General features: G+C 56.1%; 1 protein-coding gene and 1 long non-coding RNA gene across 2 annotated transcripts in view; both read left to right on the top strand.

Annotated features, from left to right (window-relative positions):
• Nucleotides 1–5,068, top strand: part of WDR27 (WD repeat domain 27) — a 150,689-nt gene extending 145,621 nt beyond the window's left edge. The window contains 2 exon segments of the mRNA XM_053223181.1: nt 4,847–5,022; nt 5,025–5,068. Of these exon segments, the coding sequence (XP_053079156.1) occupies nt 4,847–5,022; nt 5,025–5,068 (220 nt within the window).
• A 353-nt stretch (nt 5,069–5,421) lies between these two features.
• LOC113598571 (uncharacterized) lies at nt 5,422–9,187 on the top strand. The gene is made up of 2 exons (XR_003419171.2): nt 5,422–6,653; nt 7,269–9,187. It is a non-coding gene; the product is annotated as an uncharacterized LOC113598571 (long non-coding RNA).
• The last annotated feature ends 6,565 nt before the right edge of the window (nt 9,188–15,752 follow it).

The following is a 15,752-nucleotide window of genomic DNA, read 5'->3' on the forward strand; positions in this document are numbered from 1 at the left end:
TCCAGTGTGAAATCTGACTTTCTTTTAACCGTTTCTTTGAAATAAGAACTAAGTTCTCCTTCCAAAACAATAAACATTCTCAGGCCACAGTCTGAACTGTAAGCATCAGTCTGTTTCTCTTGGGTTATGTAAGTTGTATACTCGGTCTGAAAACTGCAGAGTTTTGTATCTGTCCTTTCTCTGTTTGGTCCTACACCGACGCCAATGTGGTGACCTCCGAGTGCGCCCAGGCGCCTGGTTCTGGCAGGTGCTCTACATGCAAGAACCGATACGGCCCTTCTGACTCCTGGGTCGGTCGTGTCACCTGGTGTTCATCCCAAACAGAGGTCGAGAGAGGGCACTTGCCCCATACTGGATGACAAATGTATGGTAGGACCAAGGTCTGACTTCATAGCACACATATGTCCGGGTTCATAGCACACGGAAACTCTGGAGAGGATTTAACGTTTTAACCAAGTAATGAAAGTCTGGATGCCTCCGCACTACCTCCGATGGCCCCACCAGTATCCTATCGGGCAGGATATCTCGACTGATTCCAGTCTTCTAATCGGTGTCAGTGGAGACCTCCACCACACGGGGCACTGCCTATGGGCTGCGAGCGCCCAGAAATCGTGCTTATTGTTATTTCTGCGTTTCTGACGTTTAATTCACTTAATCATTCATGGAAGCGAACGTCGGTCAGTGTCAACGAAGAGAAAACGTCCTCCCAGGGAGCTGTTGCCAGGCTGATGGCTCATCGCCTAGGAGATTACCGGGACGTCTTGAACCCAACAATTCTAAGAAGAAAACTGATGGTTTTAGTGAAGCTGAGGTGATCTGGGGATGCGTTTCCTGAGGGGGATGAGGTGCCGACCTTCGGGGCGCCTGCAGGTGCATCACAGTGTGTGCGAGCCAAGCCCTCGGGTCGTGAAGGGGGTGGAGGAGACACAGGACCGGAGCCAGAGTGGGTCACGGAGACCACCGAGCAGACATGGTGTCTGTGACGGGCGTCAGTCTCGGCAGACGCAGTCAGATGTGTGTCTGTGCCCTGCGCCCCTGCTTGTGGACGGAGCAAGTGTGACTCCCCACTATCCCAAACCCTCACCGGGGTTCTTGTCCCCCTCTACCCCCCAGAGGTAGAAGGCCAAGCCCCAGTGCGTCTTGTTGGGGGGGGGGGGGACTGTTGTGAGGTGCGTCGTGTTAGGAGGGGGGACTGTCGTGAGGTGTGTCGTGTTAGGAGGGGGGGACTGTCCTGAGGTGTGTCGTGTTGTGGGGGGAGACTGTCGTGAGGTGTGTCGTGTTAAGAGGGGGAGACTGTTGTGAGGTGCGTTGTGTTGGGGGGAGACTGTCATGAGGTGTGTTGTGTTAGGAGGGGGAGGACTGTTGTGAGGTGTGTCGTGTTAAGAGGGGGAGACTGTCATGAGGTGCGTTGTGTTGGGGGACTGTCCTGCGGTGCGTTGTGTTGAGGGGGGGAGACTGTCGTGAGGTGTGTCGTGTTAGCGGGGGGACTGTCGTGAGGTGCATTTTTTGGGGGGATACTGTTGTGAGGTGCGTCATGTTAGGGGGGAGACTGTTGTGAGGTGCATCGTGTTAAGAGGGGAGACTGTCGTGAGGTGCGTTGTGTTAGGTGGGGGACTGTTGTGAGGTGTGTCGTGTTGTGGGGAGACTGTCGTGAGGTGTGTCGTGTTAAGAGGGGGAGACTGTGTGAGGTGCGTTGTGTTGGGGGGAGACTGTCGTGAGGTGTGTTGTGTAAGGGGGGACTGTCGTGAGGTGCATTTTTTTGGGGGGTACTGTTGTGAGGTGCGTCATGTGGGGGGGAGACTGTCGTGAGGTGCGTCGTGTTGGAGGGGGAGACTGTCGTGAGGTGCGTCATGTTAGGAGGGGGGGACTGTCGTGAGGTGCGTCATGTTAGGAGGGGGGGACTGTCGTGAGGTGCGTCATGTTAGGAGGGGGGACTGTCCTGAGGTGCGTCGTGTTGGGGGGGTACTGTCCTGAGGTGCATCGTGTTTGGGGGGGGGAGACTGTCGTGAGGTGGAGCCCTCAGGAACCGGCTCAGTGCCCCCCCAACAGCCCCAGAGTGGGCCGTGGCCCCTTCCCCCAGGTGAGGGCCGCACCGGAAGTCTGCAACCTGGAGCCCCTAGGACCCGCCGTGCCTGCTGACCTGGGTCTCCTGGGCTCCTGACCGTGGTCGTTTGTCCCCTGGCCCGAGCTAAGACAGGCTCGCGGGTGTCGGGGCGTTTCTGGAGCACACCCGATGAGCCGGAAGACAGGCCCTCGTCGGTGGCCCCCCCGGGCCGTGTCTGTGCAGACCTCGGTGGGCTGGGCCCGCTGTGCAGCGTCTCGGGCCCAGGGCCAGGGCCCGGGGCGGCGGGAGCTCCACGGCCCATCTGCCCCCTGTGCCGCACGGGGTCTGCTGCCTCGTGGCTTGTGCTCCGGGCGGGGCCCCCGTGGCCGTCTGGGTGCCTGGCACCTGCTTCTGCAGGGAAGGATTCTGGGCGAAGGTGGGTTCCTGGACCTCTGTGAGGACCCATGGAGTTGGAGGGCTTGCACCTGTTCCCCTCTCTTCCTCCCAGCCCGGGAGTTTCTAGATCTGCGGGGACAGAAGCAGCAAAGTCTCCTCTTGACTCTATTAATGGATGTTTTACCTATTCTGAGGCAGAGGCTTTTAAAAACCAAAGGTCACAAAAGTACACGCTGCTCCCCTGCACATCACCTTGTTCTTGGCGCGGCCGGTGGGCTCAGCCCGGCTGTGGCCCGGCCGAGGGCGCTGTCCCAAAATATCGGCAAAGATACCGAAAGTACAGGTTCAAGTATCCAAGTTGTGTCGAAGTCCTGTACCATAACAGCAGTAACAACCCAGCGTGGGAAGGTAGGAAAGATCAGTTGTGGAAGGCTCTGGGAGCACGCCCGAGAGATGGGGAAGGAGAGAGACAGGCTCGAGGACGTTTCCACACCCCCAGAGAGGCACAGATCCGCACCCGACCCCGCGGACGTGGTTTAGATTCTGGACCGTAACACCAAAGGGGTCGCACAGCGACTTGGTGGGGCTGAATTGGCAGACGTTTGCAAGGTGGGCTCGGGGCCGAGTCCACACGGCTCCGGGAGGAGCCCAGGACCTCAGCTAGTGTGGTGGCCGGCGGGACGCGGCGGGAAGGCGGCGCTGAGGTACCGCGGGGTGAGGGCTCTGGTGCCGATTGTGTCGTTTGAAGGAAGAGAAGATTCGTAGGTGGGGGTTGCGTGCCTTCTCTGGGCAAGAGCGTGAGTTGATTGGAGTTGAGGTCCCACCGGATGGCCACGTGGCGATTTGTGCAATGCTTCGAAATGCAGAATTTCCGCGTGGCCGCTTACAAATATCACACGGCACACCTGCGTTGGGTCCATGTGGAAATGACAGGTGAGGTCGTGGTGCACCTGGCCGGGTCCTGCTGTTTAAATGACCCTGCGTGGAGCCGTTCACGAGCCAAGAAGCCTATGTGTCGGCCGCTCTGGGTCCTGCCTCTGGAGCCCGGTTCTAAGGACAGTCTTCAAACCGTGGGTTTGTAGCCACTTCCTTGGCCTTAGAATGAAAGTCTCTGTTTTTGTTTGTTTGTTAATCAGCCCCCACCCCGTTGTGTATCTCTAATGATAAAATCCACTGCCGTTTGGCGGGAAAGAGACCACTGGGGGTCTGTGAGGTAAGCCGAGCCAGTGCTGGTGGACCCAGGACGCTAAGAGACACCGGGAGCTTGCAGGGGTGACCGTTGGCTGTGGACAGCCACGTGCACCCCACGTAGCCCCTCACGGCCCAGAATGAAGAGCGGGACTTGGGGCAACAGACCCAGCTCCGTGCCTTAGACCAGACTCTGTAGTGAGCCAAGTTCAGACTTCACCAGAACCCCAGGGAAGATGAGGTCTGTGGCCGGGGGGGCCCGAGCCCCACGTGGGAGCTGCCGTGTGCTCACCACCTGGTCTCAGGCCACTCGTGGGGTCGGTGCCCGGGACCCATTTCCCCACTCGAGCCCAGAGGCAGGCGGAGGTGGACGGAGAGTGGCCATGGGGGGGCGGAGTGTCTGTATCGCTGAGAGCAGAGTGGGAAGGCGCAGCTTGTGTCTGTGCCGTGGACGGCAGGGCCGCCCCCCTCGCCCGGGCACACGGTCGGGCCCTGACCCCCAGTGTGGCTCCAGTTGCAGGGAGGGCTCTCAGGAGGCAAAGCTGGGGGCGGCCTAGGGGCGGGTTCCTTGTCCGATAGGACCGGCGGCCTGACACAGAGGGAGAGGAACCAGCACCTGCAAGGAGGAAAGGCCGCGTGAGGACGGGGGAGGGTGGCCGCCCACAGCCGGGCGAGGGGCTCCCGCTCACACCGGGTCGCACGCCTTCTGGCCTCCGGGGTTGTGAGCCAACAGGCATCTGCGGAGTCGTGTCCCGACAGCGACAGCAGGAGACCTGGCGGGAGGGCACTGCCTGGATTTGCTCCCCAGGACGCGGACCCCACCTCACTGCATTAACGGGGCAGAAGGAGGGCATCTGCCCCTCCCCCCCACCATCTGTCCCAGCCTCCGAGCCAGCTGCCCTCCACCGCCGCCCTGGGCTGTGGCTCGACGCCCGGCCCGCGGGAGTGGCGAGAGCTGGCGGGCACGTCTGGAGGCCGCCCTGTCCTCTCCTGATGCTCCTCTCGAGCATCAGAGCAGCAGTGACGTGCGGTTCGCACCCGTCGAGTAGAATACAGCACCTGCCACACGTGGAGATTTTACTGTTTTTGACGCACTCGGTTCTGTGGTCTAGAAAATGGAAAATGAGGCAAACGCCTGCAGAAAGTGCCCTTGCTTCCTACCTTACAGGACCCTCAGCTAATGAAAGTGACTGAACCACATTTTGTCTTCAATTGCAGCTTGCCACCACCACCCTGGACGGCAAACTGCAGCTGTTTGTGGCCGAATAACTCACCGTGGGCCGGTGCGCCGTGGGCGCGAGGGGGACGTGGCCAAGGCTGCCGGATCCCGAGCCGCTGCCGCCCTGTGTCCCTCATGCTGGCAAGGTCTCCTGCCCCACGGGACGGTCCCCCTTCCCGAGACGGAGTTGGCCTCCAGCACTCGTGCGCAGAACGTGGTGAAGTTACAACGGAACGTTCTTCAATAAAAAGTAACCCAGTGTTTGTTTCCTCCTGGACTTTGTGGGGTGGGGGCGGGGGGTCCACACTGGCACGGTGGGCTCACAGCCTCCTGACGGCCTGCCCTGCTGCTGCCTGGGGAACGGGGCCTCTGCACACAGCCTGGCTTCTTGGCCCTTCCTCCCAGTTGAGTCAGGGCCCCGCTGGCATACGAGGACCTGCTCAAGACCTTGCCTTCAGTTGCATCGGATGAATTCCCAGAGGTGCACTTGCTGGGTAACACGGCAGTGCTGTTGTCGATGTTTGAGGAAGCTCCACATTGAGGAAACCACAGCACCTGTGCCGTTGACCACAGGAGTGTTTGCTTGTCGTTAACACCCCACTGCTTTGTATAACTTTCGTAGCAACCATTATTTGTCTTACATATTGTTTGCATTTTTATATGGATTTTCTCCAAATTAAGTTCTGATTCCAGTTTTATATGACTTGGAGAAAAAGAAACTTAAAATTATTGGATGTCAGTAATAAGAGCCAAACAATATTTTAGAGAAAAACTAATATGTTAAAAAAAAACCCCAAACATTACCAAGCTTTACTAGGGAAAATGCAGGACAGAATCAGCTTGTAAAAGCCATTGCTGAGGTGAGAGCCGTCCCGAGTTGCTGGCCCGGTGGCCGCCAGAGGCAGGGACGAGAGGGAGAGTGGACAACAGAGACCTGGGGCCGCCTCTGCCCCGGCCCGGGCGGCGGGTGTTGGTGCCATGGGAGCTGACTTGCTGAAGGGATGTGTTGTGTTGTGTTCTTTATCGGCATTAATAGCAGTTGTGTCTTTTCAAGCAGCAAGCAGGTGCACTAACGTGAGATTGTTTGGTCCTTCCTCCTCCATCGGAGAGCACTGGTAAAATAACATATTATGTAGAGCTTCTCACTGAGGGGCGCCTGGGGGGCTCAGTCAGGTGAGCGTCCCACTTCGGCTCAGGTCGTGACCTCACGTTCGTGGATTCAAGCCCCACGTTGGGCTCTGTGCTGACAGTTTGGAGCCTGGAGCCCGCTTCGGATTCTGAGTCTCCCTCTCTCTCTACCCCTCCCCCACTCGCGCTCTGTCTCTCGCCTTCAAAAATAAACATTAAAAAATTTTTAAAAATAAATAAAATAACTCACTTTTAACTTGATTTCACTTCATTACCCAATTTTTATGAGAACGCTGAGTTTGGTAGGAATTGTCACTAGATTCGTTTTCTTAACATTGGACAGAAGCTACATCAGAAGGAGGTAGTCGTGGAATTTCATCTTGGAAAACCCATTTGAAGGCATTCTGTTCACACACAAAGTTCATAGACTGAATTAGGCCAACGGGAACTGGCCAACCCCAGGGCGTGCGGGAGAACAGTGTCGCCGACTCTCTGAGGTGTCGCCAGGACAGAGGTTCTGACGGTTTTACACCTGAGCCCGCAGGTGGACGCAGGTGATGGAGGGCATCCTTGCCCGGAGAAAGGGGGCCCCATGATGCTTCTGAGGACACCTGGCTGGGAGAAAGGGCCAGGGCGGAGGCGGAGGTGGGGTCCGGAAGCATTTTATAGTTTGTGAAGGTAGGTTAACCTGTCCATCTCCCCCGATGCTGCCGGGCTGTTCGAGGTGGCACCCATCATTTTACAGGAAGGAAGACTGAGACCCTCAGCACGGCTGCTGGGGTGGCCCGTTGGGTGTGCCGTCTGTGGGGGGTGCAGGAGTGAGCGGAGGCAGAGTGGCGGTGGGCAGGAGCTGGTGGGCCAGCTCGGGGGGCAGGGGAGGGGCGCTGGCCTCTGGGGGGGGCGGCGTCCTGACCTCCGATGGGAAAGTGTCCCGTCTGCTCTGGTTTCAGTAAGTAGGCCACTGTGAAGATTCCCTTGTGGGATTTGGATGACAAAGTGATTCCTATTATGTGGTGTGTGTCATGGGGTTTACACGCTCTTGGCACACCCATGTTTTTGTAGACAAGAAAGCAGGAATGTGATCGCAGGCTGCCCAAGCTGGGTGCGGAGGGGTGGTCTAAACAAATTCTGGAATAAACAGATTCTGCTCATTTTTGACATTCTCTGAGGTGTTCTTTTCAGATGGGGACTTTGCTTTTCATTAGCTGAAGCAGCACTGACTTCGTGTTTCAGACCTTGGGGGAAGGCGCCGGGTGCTTTGCAGTAAAGGTGCTGTTACTTGTGTTTTATCAGCTTCTCCATCTGATAGCCAGTCATTTGCAAAATCTGGGATTGGACCTGGAGACCCATCAGCCTGGAAGAAGGGCTTCAAGCGAGGAATGGACGACTCAGCGTTTGGAAGGATGTCTTTTCCAGGTACCTAGTAGCTCCCTGGTGTTGACCTTATTAGGTTAAGCTGTGTAAAATTACCAGCACGCAGCTGGTTTTGATCCGTGAGAAGGGCAACTTCATATGATCCAGCCAAATATGTGTTTCAAAGGAAGGATTGAACACACACGCCAACCCTACCTCCCGCCCCCTTCCTCCCTGCCTTCTTCCTGTCTTCTTTCTGACAACAGTTTGGTTAGTGCTGACTTTGTTTCAGGCCCTAATTCAAAATGACCTGTCAACTTGTTTCTTCCCTATGTTCCCAGCCCAGCGTAATTTTGGCTGCTGTTAGTAGCTTCACGGGGACTTCTGAGCACCTGGGGCCGCTGACCCAGGGCGTCTGGGGTCCGGGTTTGTTGGGTGAGTGAAACTCACACTCCCTGGGTGAGTGACTGACTGCTCTGCCACTGGGCCCTGGGTGTGGCCCTCGGGCCAGGAGAACCTCTCCTGCTCACTGGGAGCCTGTTGGCGTCACATGCACACTTCACCTGAGGGTTTCAACAGAGGACTAATTGATGGAGCTTAGGCATAGGATAGGAGGACCAAGGTCCCAGAGGAACAAGAATTGAATGGAAGTAAAGCAAGCAACACTAGAGAGAAGTAATGAGTTTGAGTAGGAACCAAGGTGGCTGTGCAACTGTGAGGTTGACGGTGAGAAAATCGAGGCCACAGAGGGAAGGTGGCCCTCACAGGCTTCCCAAGGAAGATGGGGACAGGCAGGGCAGGGTGGTGGGATGGCGGCGTGCCCTGGCATGGGCGGACGTGAGGGTGGGCCCTCCACAGGTCATGTGCCCAGGAGTCAGGGCAGGGAGCCCGGTGCCCATGGACCTAGGTGCACAGCATGCGGGACCCTTCTATCCAGATCAGCATCAGTGCAGGCTATGGGGTTCTGCAGGAAGACATTTCATTCCACTGTTGGCACTGACATTGACATCGTCACAGGAGGAAACAGCTCTTCTGTTCACTTTCTGGTCGGTTGTGGTGGGTGGAGTCCATGCTGACCCACGTGGAATCCGGGAGCCTGCCGGCTTCGTGGCTCTGGCACGTCCGCCGCTGACACCCTTGATGTCAACACGCGGTTCTCTACCTGCAGACATTAAGGGCCGTTGTCACCTGTCATTTGAATAGCAGTGGCACCTGCTTACAGACAGAAGCTCGGAGTTGAATCGTGGGTATGAAGATTATAGTGACACGGCTGGATGAGGAGGGGAGGATGCAAATTGTCTTTTCCTTCTGCAATGCAAGATTCCGCCAAGACAGTCTCCACGTTTAAGCCTTGGCCCTCCTGGGCGGTAATGCCGCCCTTATCTGACACCGTGCTTGTCCGTGGCCTCTGCTGTTCAGCCCTTGTTGCCATGTGTTCTCGAGTGGGCCTCTCGGTGCCCTCCTGAAAATGCCTCCTTTGACCCAGACCTCAGGGCACCTTCTGGTCCTGCATCCTGTTCCTGTCCCCCACAGCAGCCTTTCCATATGTGACCCTCTTCAGAGAATGCCCAGCAGCCGCCTGTTCCCCAGAGAGCACTGTGTGTCCATGGCTCAAGTATTTACCAGGCATCAAGAAAACAGTAAACTTTCCTCCAAAACCCTGAAACTTTGCTTTCAGACCTGCGCCGGAAGTGCCCTGGCACGCCAAGTCACATTCCAGTGGTAGCGGATCAGCCCGGGGTGGCTCAGATACATTACAAGTAGATGAGAAAATATGAAAACAAAAGGCTTCCTAAGTGAAACCATACTGGTTTTTCTTCCACTGTGAAATAAATAAAATAATGTTTTTCTTTCATAGATATGGAATGAATCCATGCTGTTTGCTGTGGTGGGTTTTTTTTTAATTTTTTAAATGTTTATTTTTGAGAGAGAGACACACACGAGCATGAGCATGAGAGAGACAGAGAGAGAGAAAGAGAGAGAGGAAGGGAGGGAGGGAGGGAGACATGGAATCTAAAGCAGGCTTCAGACTCTGAGCTGTCAGCACAGAGCCCGATGCAGGGCTTGAACCCACAAACTGTGAGATCATGACCTGAGCCAAAGTCAGATGCCCAAATGACTGCGTCACCCAGAGACAGCATAAGGAAAGTTAGCAAGCCCCAGGACAGTAGGAACACTGATAATACAACCTGTTCACTATGTCAGGCAGAGGCTTGTGTCTACATAACACCAGAACCACTATAGTTGGTAATAAAAAGACAAACAACCAAAAATGGGCAAGACTCATGAACAGGCACTTTGTGAAAGAAGATGCATGACGGCAATTTGAAAGGAAACTCGCTCAACAGCATTCATCCCTGGGGAGGCTCAAAGTAGACTAACAGTGGGGCCCTTCTGCACACTCACGAGACTGCCAGAGACTTGAAGGGACTGACTGGGTGTTGGCAGGGGCTCTATTCCCCTGGAGTGTGCAGGTTCTGCCAATGGAACACCAGATGGTTCAGTTTGGAAACATGTTTGGCAGTTTCTCAAAAAGCTGTATATACATACATCGACCCTGGGTCTCAAATTCCACTCCAAGATGGAGGTGGAGTTGTGTGAGAATGTGTTAGAATGTTCACAGAGGCTTTATTCTTGGTGCTCAGACCCAAACTAGCCCAAAGCCCCCATCATGGGAGCGGACAGACTGGTACATGCACGCAGCAGACTTCTGATAAATGCAGGGGCAGGATGGGTCTCAAGCAGTGATGCAGAGTAAAGGAAGCCACATAGAATACAATGCACAGTCTCTGACTCAGGTTATAGGATGTTCTGGAACAACTGAACCCTACAGCAGTAAAGATCAGATTGTGGTAGGGGCCAGTCTGGACAGCATCACAGGCTGGTTTCTGGGGAGATGGGCAAGTCTGTCATCACATGTGGGTTTCCTGAGTGTATGAGTTTGCAAACTAAACACGTGGTATGTAAAGGACACCTCAAGAAAACATTCTTTAAAATACACAGAGAAGGTTGTATGCATATTTCCAGTAATGGTTGGGTGATGGCATGTGACAGAGCAATGTTTTAGCTGTAGAGCTGGGGATCTAAAGTCCACACTACTTTGTTCCAGCACCTCTTCAACCACGTGTGCCCAGCACCTGCTGTGTTCCAGTCCCGCTCTGGGCCCATGGGAAACAGATGGCCTTCCTGTAAGCAATGGTGGGCTTTCTTCCCCAGGCTAGCCTCCCTCTGCTAGGCTCATTCATACAGAGCAACTTCTATGGCTTTGTCCCTATGGGGTCTTTGTAATGATTTTTTTTAAGTTTAGAGAGACAGTGAGAGAGCACACGAGCACGAGCTGGGGCGAGGGGCAGAGAGAGAGAATCCCAAGCAGGTTCTGCACTGTCAGTACAGAGCCCGACTTGGAGCTTGATCCAAAGACCCTGGGATTATGACCTGAGCCCAAATCAAGACTGAACCACCCAGGTGCCCTTATAATGATGTTTTAATTACATGAAGGCCCACCACTCAAACTCCAGAAAGGGTCAGAGGCCAAGGCTTTAATTCCACCAGGTATACATGGAAAACAATATATCTTGATGAGTGAGAATTCTGGACGAGAGGTAAGAGAAGTAAATGCAATAAAACATTTATGCAAAGGGGAAATTTTAAATATTGAGTGATGAGAGAGCATAGGGCAAGCTGACAGGCCTCAAACACCGGCCCCCCCCAACCCCAGGTAGGATATTTATGACACCCCTCAGGCCCTCCCGGCTGCCCAAGAACAAAGGAAAGGGGAAAAACAAATGGTTAACTGCTAAAGATCACAGTCCTGCGGGACCTGAGTCTCCCATCAGTTCACAATATCTTCGTAAATTACAAGAAAAAGGCAATCTTATCAATAGTCTAACCTCCAGAAGCCTATAGACCCAGTTTCCTGGAGCCCCAACATCACCCTTCCCCCCTCAGTGAGAAGGGGCACAAAGGCAGAAGGAAATGGCAGAACTGCTTCCCTCTAACCACAGCCCCCTGACACAGACCTGAGGCCCGCAGACAGTAACATTCCTCCAGGAACTCCCCGTGTCTTCGCTAATGCGTCGCTAGGGGGAAACACAACCGTAGTTGGACAACAGCCAGGCCTCCAGCATCCTGTGTCTTCTTCAGCATGAAAATCCCACTGGAAACTTCCCCTTGGATTTACCTCCCCCCAAGTCCATAAGCGGTCTCTCCTCGTGGTCCCTGGGCAGCTCTTCCTGCCCACGGGTCCTGTCCCTGTGCTTTGATAAAATCACCTTTTTGTACCAAAGGTGTCTTCAAGCATTCTTTCTTGGCTGTGGGCTCCAGACCCCCCTCATCACCCCAAGACTTCATCCCTGAGTACTTCTCCATCCCGTGTTCGAACACCGTTTCTGCTTCTAAGTGACGGTGCTGCCTTCCCTTCCTTCTTCCCATTCCCAGACACTACTGCAGACACGGCACACGGGCTCTCGTCCTTGAGCTTAGTGTGTTCACAAAGCCGTGCTGCACAGACATGTGCACACGTCTCCCCTCCGCCCCAGGAGGCCTGTCGGGTGGAATGTGTGCCTTTCTGCCGCCTTGTTCTCGGAGACCCTGCTCTTCCGCCCGCACGTGAAACCTTACTTCCCTCCCCGTGCTGTCCTGCCGTGCGACGTCCTCCGCCCTGACATTGAGGGGCTGGTCGAGTGCCGTCCCGGCACGAGGCAGTGGGCACGGGTCACGTGGGGCTGTCTTGCACCCACGGGCGGCACCACAGCATCGCGGTGCGTGTGTGGAGTCAGGTGGCTCGGAGGCCCTCGGTTCCCATCTCGCCTACCTGCTCATCCTCTCCCTCATGCGACGTCCTACCTGCTGCGTGTGTCAGGGAAAAAAACCATCATTGCTGCGTATTTTTCCTTTGCAACCGATTCAAATGCTGTGAGGTTTCTCAGGATTTTCCTGGGGTTTGAGCCAAATCCTTGTATCTATTTTCCCTCATCTGTGCAGGACAGTGCAGCTGGACGCCTAACCTGTGTCACATAGCCTACGTTGCACAGGACACGCCTCACCCGGACCGCGTGAAACCAGAGCATGAGGGAAGCCGTGTCGGCCTCCAAAACGGTTCGAGCTGCAGGCAAATTATGTGACTGTCCCAGAACATACTGCTTATGTTTTAATTCTCATCATCTCAAGCTGGTGATAGTTTCCGTGTTGGTTGTGAACCATAAGGAAACAGAAGAGGTAAAGAAATCTTGGAAAAGAGGTGTGCACTCGCTGGGATTTTTCTGCAAAACAAACTGCCCACGCCTGCTGGCTTCAGGCTCACGGGCAGGGCAGAGCCTGTGACCCTCACCGTGGACGTGCGCCCCCGGCGTCAGCGTTTCCCGAGGCGGAGGGTGAACGTGCACGTGGCCAGGGGCACTCTGTAAGCCACCTCCGCCTCTGCCACCACCGAGTCTGTTCGTGTTCCAAAGTAAACCCATGACCACACTCAGATCACGAACAGGGTGGAGTGGGGTGGTCGCCGCTTCGAGGGGGCAGCAGAGTCGCGTGGCAGAGGGCCCGGGATCGTCAGAGCCCGGGAACGTGGCACGGGAGCCGCGGCACATCCCCGCGTCCTAGAGCGCTGTCTCGGGCTGCGCGGCTCCAGTGCCTTCCTCGTCCGCCACCCACTTCCGAGCCTGGTTCCGGGCCTGGTGGCGAGCCTTCCCTTCGGCGCCTGCTCCGCCCCGGGTCGCTGGGGGCCGCATCCCAGAACGGACGCTCGTCTGTAGGGTTCCCACTGCCCGGGTGTGTCGGCAGGTCCAGGGCCGGCCCCCCGGGCCCCCCTCCTGCAGCAGCCCGATCTCGGCGGGCGGTTTCCATGGCCGGTGTTGCCTCGAGCTGTCGCACTCTGGCTTCTCCGCAGTCGGCGGCCGCCTGTCGGCTCCTGCAGGACGCTTCCAAAATCCCAGTATCTGCGGCCAGGTTTCTCACAGCCTCGTGGGAGTTGTGAAGTGGCCTTTTTGGGGTCCTTATGTTAAAATATATGCCTCAGAAGCCCGACTTAGGAGGAAGAATTTTGAGCAAAAGCACCCAGCAGGTGTGGTGGTGCCTCACAGAGGTTGCATCTTCTGGACGGTTCCTCTCGCACTTTTGCAGGCAGGACGATGCCGCCACCCAGGGCGTGAGGCCTCTGCGCTCTCAGTGAGGCCTGTGCCCCGCTCCTGCCCCCCGAGCCGGTTTGGGGAAATATTCCTGTTGCGTCTGTGCAGGAAGAACCTTCCCCCTTGACACCTGGTACGTCCCCTGCACTTGCCCCTGGCTGTGCTCGTTGGAGGGGATCATGATGTTGGTGAGTATTCGAATGCTACAAGTTTGATATCTGTTCCTAAAAAACCACTGCAGAATTCTCGGCGGTTAGAGTGGTAGCTGGTCCCATCTGTGTGGCTCTGTCTGCTCTGAGTCACAGAGATGATGATGAGTCGGGTGGCTAGATACTGCTCACACCTTCCTCCTGCTCCTGGTGCCTCCTCGTCCTCCTGTGGGGACACCTCGGGCCACGGTTTTCTTCTCCGCAGCAAAATTGACTTTAAATGTGCACGTAAAATACTCAGCTTTGCCTTTGATTTAAATTTCTCTTGCTTTCTTACTATAACGGAGTAGTAACACATATTAATTGCATTATTTTCTGCTGTTAGATGTTCCCTCCCTCTCCATCATCCATTTCCATAAACTGGCCGCCTAGTTATTCTAGACACAATTTCATAATGAGTGATTGTTTTATTAAGAGGTTTTTAAATACTGTTTATGTCTGATAACAAAAGAGTAAATTGGTTTATTAAAGGGATGGTAAGCTTTTAAATGATTAGAAAATCAATTTAGCAACAGATTTTGATTACGTGATTATAAATAATATATATTTTGTGACTTTTCAGGTTTTAAATACCAATTAAGTGAAAGCCAATATTTTTGTAGTTATTGATTTGCTTACAGTGTGGTGAATTTTACAAATTTTAATGTATTTTGTTTCCGACTACAGGATGCAAATGACTTTTTTTAAATTATTTTTTTAACGTTTATTTTGAGAGAGAGACAGAGTGCGAGCGGGGGGAGGGGCAGAGAGAGAGGGAGACACAGAACCCGAAGCAGCTCTGGCAGCTCAGAACCCGACGCGGGGCTCGAACTCACGAACCGTGAGATCACGACTTGAGCTGAAGTGGGATGCTCAACCGAGGGAGCCCCCCAGGCGCCCCAAAATCTGGCAAGATTTTTATCGGAAGTGTTGTTCAAACTCGGTATCTGGTGGCGTCCCTAACGCTGTTTTCCTTTCCTCTCTCGGTTACACAGTACGAAGGCGGAGGGGTGGGCCTTCTTTCCCCTTCCCCTGTGGATGCCCCACGTGCTCTCGTCTGCCGCAGAGCCCACGCAGATGCTTCCCCGCGGGCAATGGCGCGCACCTTGGGGGGTCCTGGTGCGGCACAAGCCAGACCGTCTCGCGGCCTCCGCGGCACACAGGGCCCTCCTCCGCCAGGGTCCCCACCACCATCCCTGAGGGGTGTGCTCTCCTCCCACGTGGGAGCCCCCGCTGCCTCTGGTGCCGAGGCCCCGGCCCCAGGCCTGCACCGGCTCAGGCGTCCCCACCGCCCCCCCCCCAGCCCGAACTCCCCGGAAAGCCAGGCTGCGGCCCTGACCGGCTGTGCCCTCGGCTCCTGCCGCGAGGCCACCCCCCGGCTCGCCTCACACGGGAGGGGCGTCCCGTCTTCAGACTGTGGCCCGCGGACGGACCCCGTCTCAGGTGGGGCCCTGCCCCGCGGCCTCCCCTCCCTCCCGCCGCGACCCCGACGCGCAAGGCCTCTGGGGCTCAGGGGCTCACGGAAGTGACACTGTCCGTTGGCCGCCACCTGCTACTGGTGGCTCTCGCGGGGCCCCGGGGGCCGGGAGTGCCCGCGGCTGCGCGTGCGGCTGGGGGTGGGCCGGCGGCCGCCAGGCCTCCACCGGCGGCGGGTGCAGGCTCCGGTGCGGGCCGGGTGGCGAGAGCCACTGGTCGCTACTCACTGCGTCCGCCCCGTGGCTGTGCTGGAGCCGGTGGGAAGGCTCCGTGGTGGCGATGAGTCTCGTTTTTACACTTCCACTCGCAGCGACGGCAGCGCCTCGTGTTTGCGCAGCGCTTCTGGGGGACGGGCAGCATCTACGACCTGTCCACGTGCCAACTCCGTCTGTGCTCCCAGCAGTGTCACAGCCCGGGGGCCTGACCGGGCCCGTCTTACGGCCACGGACGCTGAGGCTGAGGAGGGGGCTTGCGGCCCGGCTCGCCGCCACCACCCGGCTGCGGGGGGTCTCCCGTGGGCCTCCGTGGGCGTTTCCGGCAGGAGACGGGGAGCCCACGGGCCCACTTCGGTCCCTGAGCTTTTCCACGTGTTGGGGGAGGCGCACACCTGCAGGCTGTGTGAGTGAGAGCCCAGAGCA

The sequence above is a fragment of the Acinonyx jubatus genome, chromosome B2 (assembly GCF_027475565.1).
Source record: "Acinonyx jubatus isolate Ajub_Pintada_27869175 chromosome B2, VMU_Ajub_asm_v1.0, whole genome shotgun sequence".
Lineage (NCBI taxonomy): Eukaryota > Metazoa > Chordata > Mammalia > Carnivora > Felidae > Acinonyx > Acinonyx jubatus.